This window comes from Etheostoma spectabile, chromosome 5, assembly GCF_008692095.1.
Source record: "Etheostoma spectabile isolate EspeVRDwgs_2016 chromosome 5, UIUC_Espe_1.0, whole genome shotgun sequence".
Lineage (NCBI taxonomy): Eukaryota > Metazoa > Chordata > Actinopteri > Perciformes > Percidae > Etheostoma > Etheostoma spectabile.
Genome location: NC_045737.1, coordinates 10,116,374 through 10,123,812, shown reverse-complemented (window position 1 = coordinate 10,123,812; position 7,439 = coordinate 10,116,374). Strand labels below are relative to the sequence as shown.

At 40.1% G+C, this 7,439-nt stretch overlaps 1 protein-coding gene across 9 annotated transcripts in view; it reads right to left on the bottom strand.

Annotated features, from left to right (window-relative positions):
- dbnlb (drebrin-like b) overlaps window positions 1-7,439 on the bottom strand; it is a 33,733-nt gene that overhangs the window by 11,394 nt on the left and 14,900 nt on the right. For 7 of the 9 annotated variants that reach the window (XM_032515770.1, XM_032515772.1, XM_032515773.1 and 4 more), the window contains exons 1-5: window positions 6,423-6,690; window positions 2,639-2,694; window positions 1,880-1,992; window positions 1,709-1,783; window positions 167-316 (exon numbers count right to left, since the gene is read on the bottom strand). In XM_032515770.1, the coding sequence (XP_032371661.1) occupies window positions 167-316; window positions 1,709-1,783; window positions 1,880-1,992; window positions 2,639-2,694; window positions 6,423-6,505 (477 nt within the window). In that variant the 5' untranslated portion in view covers window positions 6,506-6,690. Of the gene's footprint in view, window positions 1-166; window positions 317-1,708; window positions 1,784-1,879; window positions 1,993-2,638; window positions 2,695-6,324; window positions 6,346-6,422; window positions 6,691-7,439 lie in introns of those variants that run through there. The other 2 variants (XM_032515774.1, XM_032515775.1) reach the window with 2 other exon arrangements.

Genomic DNA, 7,439 nt, shown 5'->3' with positions numbered 1-7,439 from the left:
GGGGGGGGGGGGTGAATGAAAAGCTGTAACAAAACAAACAATTCCAATGCGGTCCAGGTTTTGAGATTAAGGAGCCTGGTTGAGATCTCGCCCTCCTGCTTATCTTTCGAGCATTAGGCGTAAGCAAACAGGAGGGCACGAGGCAGGAGGTGCCTGCGCTGCGTACCACGGGGCCCTGAGGACCGCTGTCCTGGAAGCGGCTGGGAGCTTCTTTGTGGAAGCTGTAGTTAGCCCCCGATGCTTTGGCCACCTTCTGCATGATCACCTCGGGCTCCACGTCCTCGTCTCCTCGGGCGTTTATTGTGACATGGGCGCCCTGAAACAACGTGAAATGAAGGTTCATTTTAGACAAATACCAACAGTTATCTTAGGTTTTGAATGCATCACCCAATAATTTTTGTGCAACAGCAATACCCCAAAGCTGTTATTCCAACGATGCAGCTGTATAATATTTCCTTTCTAGTGTTTTATTTAATTCTAGGCCTAGATCAAAGCCCTCATTGACTTTCCATTTAACACAATACAAAGGCTCAGCTACACTACTAAGATTTGGTTTAAAAATTAATCTCTTTTGCTGCGGTTACGCCTCGCGTCCACACTACTAGAGCATCTGAGCCCCTAAAACGGAGACACACTGTAGAAACACTGCTGCCCCCGTTTTAGTGTGAAACTCCGGGGTTGCTTTGTAGTCTGGACGGATTTTTTAACGTCTACAGTGGTGCTCAAAAGTTTACATACACATGCTTAAGTTGACTAAAAAGAGGAATACCAAAAAATCACATACTCTTCACCATGCTTAGAGATAGGCATGGGATACTTTCTATAACATCTCCAATGCAAATCAAACCAGGTATTGTCTAACTGAAATAAAACCATGCCTATCTCTAAGCATGGTGAAGAGTATGTGATGATGTGGTGCTATTTTAATTCTAAGGCAAGGGAACTTTATCAGGATGCATATATCCTGAATCCAGAAATAACAGGCCTTAATAATAAAAATCTGCCTGCCTCTATGGGAATTTAACATAGGGGTATGTTATACTTATGACCCTGTATTAATAAGAACATTTATTATTTACATACGTTATTCATTCACAAAGAAAAATTGGTGTCCTTAAGGTTGGATTTACCTCATTTTTTAATTTAGGTATAAATAAATTTCCAAACATGAGTTTGTTATTCCTCTTTTTAGTCAACTTAAGCATGTGTATGTAAACTTTTGAGCACCACTGTACATCCATGATTTTCAACCGCAGAGTAACTTCAGACAATCTGCTTCTTGTTTACACCGGCACGCACATGCCCAGTGTGTGTGTGTGAACGGTCACGTGATGTGTGACGTCAGACGTGTCAATATGGACGGAGATTAGTTCTGCTGCTGGAGCTAAAACTCTTATGTGGACCGAGATGTTTTTTGTCTCAAAGCACCGCTTAAAAAGTTAAAACGTAAACCTGTATCTGTCGGTCGAGCTCTAAAGCCCGTTATTGTATTAGTTTTGTATTATTGTATAACTTGTCTATAGTTCTTGCAAATTTAAATTAAATTATTCTTCACCTGCCAGCTAAATTGCACGTGGCTGTAGTGGAGTTATTGTTATTATTGGCTATATATAATTCCTATGCAGTGTGTATGGCAGCCTTCACAATCACACACACACACACACACACAATCACACAAACAATCACACACACACACACACACAGTTACCTTAAGAAAATTGGCCATGGAGCTGACGTGATTTGCACATATTCCTTTCCTGGCGTCCTTCACTCCCTCGCCAGTCTGAAACACAACGAATTACCTGAGTTCAAAAGGTGACCACTTCAAAAAAAAAAAAAAGGGACAATCAAACGTGCAAGAGTCAAGCGTAGCACAAACCCAGTTGATGAGGACGTATTTCGGCAGGCCAGAGTTTGGATCCTGCACCCGGCAGAAAGCGTACATCACTTTTCCGCTGTTCAGTTCCTCGACCAACTCCTCCAGCCCTCCGTCTGACACATGAACATTGGGGGAAAGTCAGACGTTACCGTGGTTGGTTGTGGAACTGTCGACATTTTCCCTCTTGCAAATGACAGGGGTGAGACAGCCGAGGCCAGCACTCCCTTTGATTGGATTAGATTCAACTTTATTGTCATTGCACAGGTACAAGGCAACAAAATGCAGTTTGGGTCTAACCAGAAGTGCAATAGCAGCCGGTGCAGGATATACACTGGTTCCATAAGTAGCAGGACATGGATATTTACTGAATAAATATAGAGATGAATACTATTATAAACAGAATTTCACAGATAGATTTGTCCTATGAATATAATATATAGATAACTAGTATTGTGAACAAGATTTACAGGTGAATAACAATGGATTTAAAGGTAGTATAAATAAAGTTTGGGCAGAAGCTGTTCAAATTAAAGTGCAGTGGAAGGTAATTGCATTTTACAGTTAAAATACAGTATTGAAAAAGATGTATATGTAAACAATTGGTACTGTGAATAAACAGTCAGCAGTGCAAGTTGAAATACCAGTCACGGTATTCCAGGACTGCAGCTGTGTGTTGACAACCAGATTCCTGCACACATCTGATATTACATCGAGTTGAGATTTTAAAATCGTCATAACGCCGCCGAGTCAGTTACTCACCCCCCTTTTCTGCCAGGCGGATATCATTACTGTTTCCCTCGTAGGTGAACAAGGCCCTGAGGAAAACAACAGGATTATGGGATATTAAAATACCAGCGAACACGAACACACACACACACACACACACACACACAAAAGAGTTTTGTGGGCACCAATTTTTTTTCTTCTAAAATCGCTTTTTCTGACATTTTTGTCACTTTTTCAATGATGTGGGTGTATTTTTTAATGTTATTTGATATTTCTAATGTTGACATTTACAGCTTATTTCGAACGCCCATTTTTTGTGATAAAAAACTGAAAATGAGTTAAATTTGACCCGAGGACAACACCAATTTTAAAAATAGCAAAACAATTGTTAGTTTTGTAAACTGATTTTAAGAAACCATCACCCCTAAGCCTTGTGCTCTCTCCCGTCAACCATTTTATTTGGTTTGTTAAATCGCTTTTTCCTGACATTTTTGTCACTTTTTTTTTATGTAGTGGGTGTGTTTTTTTAAAATGTTTTTTCCAAAGTTATTTGATGTTTTTAATGTTGACATTTTCAGCTCATTTCGAAGGCCCGTTCTTTGTGGTGAAAAACTGAAAACGGGTCAAATTTGACCCGAGGACAACATGATGGTTAAGCCTTAATCCAACAGGAAATCACCAGACGATACCGTTGCATTTTTAAACATATTGCACATATATTGCGTTTCTAACATTTATTACAACTTCTAATTTTTCCCAATTTCTAATGACGTCCCCGAAAGGAAACTTATCAACATCTGTTTCATCTAAAAAGAACCATTTCTCAGTTTGTTCATATAACTTTAATGTTATCGCTGCAGAACGGGACAAACTGACCAACACATATATAATATAATATAATATATAAGAACAGATCCATACTTGGCGCCTGTGTATCGACAGTATTGCCACTGAAAATATTGCGATACTACGCTGTATTTGGTGTTTTTTGGCTACCAGCGGTTCTTGTTCAGCCGGCCGTGGAAGGTCGAGTTAAGCCAGGAAAAAGGGAGCATCATGCGCCGCTGAAAGTTAAATTTAGGCACCAAAACGAGTCTAGTTGAGGAAAAAGATCAGATTTGTCTGTTTGTTTATGTTTATAATTGTTGGAAATCATGTTGCAGTGGAAAAAAAAAAAAAAAGTCATACAAATGGTTTTTAAACATTAGGACAGACAAGGCAAGGAAGAAGAAACAACATAACATGTATAATTACCACTCAAAACATAGACCAAAGCACTTTGGGGGGGGGGGGGGGGGGGGGGGGGGGGGGGGGAGGGTTTAAGAGTTAGAGTCGCCAACAACCTGGAAAAGAGAGAATACAAAAACACTCTACCTATTTATCGTAACCCGACCTTCATTATGAAACGGAGTTCGACGCGCCTGGGGAACAAAGGAGAGCCTGGATCTGGTTTCTGTAAACTTTGGAGCTCAGTATCGTCGTCCTGAGATGCAAGGGGGGGGGGGGGGGGGGCTTCTGATTGCTCACACTGCTATTTGCCTTTCTCAGTATTCTGTTTTAATATAAATTTTCCATACTTGGGAATGGAATACCAGATAGTTTGCAGGAAGTTATTATTATTTTCCTAATGCATTTCAGTGGCGTTGCCAAGCCAACTACTACAAACTACTATTTTTTGGGACTGTTATTCCTTCTCTTCAATCTAACCCCAACCGGTCGTCAGACACCGCCTACCAAGAACCTGGGTCTGGGTCTGGGTCCAGGCCTGTATCTGGGTCTGGGTCTAGGTCTGGGTCTGTCCCAGGTTTCTGCCTAAAAGGAAGTTTTCCCTCGCCACTGTGGCCCTGTTGCTTGCTCTGGAGGAAACTACTAGACCTGTTGGGTCCTTGTAAATTATAGAGCGTGGTCTAGACCTGCTCTATCTGTAAAGGGTCTCGGGATAACGCTTGTTATGAATTGATACTATAAATCAAATCAAATTAAATTGAACAGATGATGCCAAAAGGAGAGAACCCCTTCAACGAAAGCCCAGTAGAGCATGTGAAGTACGTTGCTGCTGACGGTGAATACAACAGTTTCTTTAGGAAGAAGATTCTTTGTCGGGACTTCGTATTTTTTAATCTGTCAGACCACCTGTCCCATTTGAGTTTGTGGTCGAGCACCATTGCCGAGGTATTTATTTAGATTTGGATTCAAACACCCCCGAGGAACAAACGGGCCGGGGTTACCTGTTCGAGTCTTTTGTTTTCCCCCCACGTACAGTGAACGCCTCTCCGCTGGGCGAGCGGCTCTACAATCCACGGTATTAAAAGGGGGGGGATTTAATTATTGCACAATCAAGAAAACAACCCCACCCTTCCTCATCTTTTTTTTTTTAAACCACAAATCACACCCTTGTCATCCCCGTTTTAATCGCACGTAACATCGTTATCGCGGTATTCAACAACATCACCGCACGTGATGGGAAGGATACGGGTGATTTTGGGTGTGACGGAGAGCTTTTGTTTGTCAGTATGTGCGTATGTTCGGGGCGTGTGTGTGTGTTTTTTTTATTTTTTATTATTATTATTATTATTATGTCCCCTCAAGCTGTTTTGTCTCAATGTGAATGTACTGTATATTTTCTTTGCCTTTGAGGACCACCCCTCCCTCCCTTCGAAAACGAGATGTCACATCTCAAGGGATTATTCCTAATAATAAAGAATTTCAAGAAGAAAAAAAACATACAGCCGGCACACCGTCTTCCCTGCATACGGCTGGTTTTGAACACCACATGAGCCATTTTTAGGACTAAATATGAGGCCGGCAGGGCTCCCTGGGTAATTACTCCTTGGGATTAATTAATTAATTGAGGTCATCGTTAAACACTAAAGCTTTTATTAACAGGTTTCAGCCTCCAGGCACAGTAAGAGGAAGCTGCAGCTGGAGCCGACTTTCACATATCGGCCATATTTCAACTTCAGCTAGATTTCTTATAAGGAAGTGGGTGAGGTGGCTTTTTTTTTTAAAATTTTTAATTTTGTATTTTTTTTAACCCTTTTATGCAAACAGAACATGCATTACAGATTTTATTTTTGAAGCAATGTGTATTCTTAAAAAGGATGCAGAAATGTACACACAAAAACAAAACAGCAAAAAGATCCCAAAAAAATTTTAAAAAAAAAATTGCACAAAACTAAGTAACATAATAATATGCCAAAGAAGTGAAAACATTGAGAGTTTACAGTTTGAGTGGCTCTTTTAATTTTTAATTTAAAAGTAATTGTGTGAGTATATTGCGCATTTTCTTTTCTAGAAAACATTAAAATGTGATTTAAAGTGCAGTTTTATTATATGTCCCGTGTCAATAACTTCTGATATCTTACCAGGAGGTGGATGAGGTGGATATAATGAACTTTTTATTTCAATGTCATGACAAATAATCTTCTACTAAATATGCTAAAAAAAAAAAGAGGATTAAAAGCATTTATTAATGTTAAATGCGTGGCCCGTTGGTTGTTAACGTTTCCTAACGTTAGCTAATTAACAACGTTACTAGCAAGCTATTCCGTTAAAACACGTCAGACAGTTAACGTAAAAAAGCTAAATTGCCATGAAACTGACTTTAACGTAACATCATCAAGCTACACTATCGTTAAGATTAATAAATAGAGATTATATCGTGGTTAATGTTAAGTTTCAGGTTAAGTTTGTCTAACGCTAGGTAACCGTTAACTTACTTGACTGGCTCGATGCTAACCGTCACGAAGCTAACATAACGTCTCCGACGTAGGGGCTCGCGCTAATACGGGTCTTTTTAAAAAATGCGGCTTCTTACCAGTTGGTGTTGGATTTTTCATCAACAACTTCTTTAAATGCGGCCGTTAAAGCAGGGCCATTTTTACTGAGGTTAACTGCCATCGTTGTGTTGAGTACAGCTAGCCAGCTAGCTATCAGGATGCGCCCTTCCTATTGGGAGGGTTGGCGATGATGCTAACTAGTTTAGCTTCACTGCTACGTCTCAGCTACGGTGTCTTGGATATGACACACCGTGACAGCACGTAAGCACTGAGTTAATTTGCGTTTTTTTCGTTATGACTCCAAACTCGGCTATATGTATTTAAAATACGATTTCCAAATAGTTATTAAGAAGCATAAAATCCCTTTAGGAAAGCAAGGTTTAATTAATAGATCGGTCCACGTGGAAATTGTGTTGTCTGCACCGCACGACCGCGCATTAGGTTTTAATGAATCAAACGCACCGTGGAGTAATGTTCACCGGTATTTATTAACGCTGTATTCAGGTGGTATCGGATTTATCGGAAAGATGAGTTCCCGAACAGTAAAAGTCACATGAACGCCCCCCTTTAATCGAGAACAACTCGGAAAGTCGGCAAAATGTTTGCTACGCGACTGATGATGATTAGCAAGGTTAATGATGAAAGAAAACAATGAAACTTTTAAATATTTCAAGTAGGCCTGTTGCAGATACGTTTTTAACTCGCATGTAAATTATACTAATTAAGTTGAACCCATTGCTGCACAAATAGTGACCTACATTAGTAATAAAAGTCATTGATTGGCCTTTTCTACTACGGTGGCCCTGAGGTGCAAAACACAACGGCAAATCAGAAAACACAACCGCAAAAGTTGGCCGTTGTGTTTATTCCCCCCTGATTTGTTTACCCGTTGTGTTTCTGTTTGCTTGTGTTTTCCTCTTTTGTGTTTGTTTCTGATTTTGCCGTTGTGTTTCTGATTTGCCGTTGTGTTTTTCTGATTGCCGTTGTGTTTCTGATTTGCCCGTTGGTGTTTCTGCATTTGCCGTGTGTGTTTCTGATTTTTCTGGTTGTGTTTC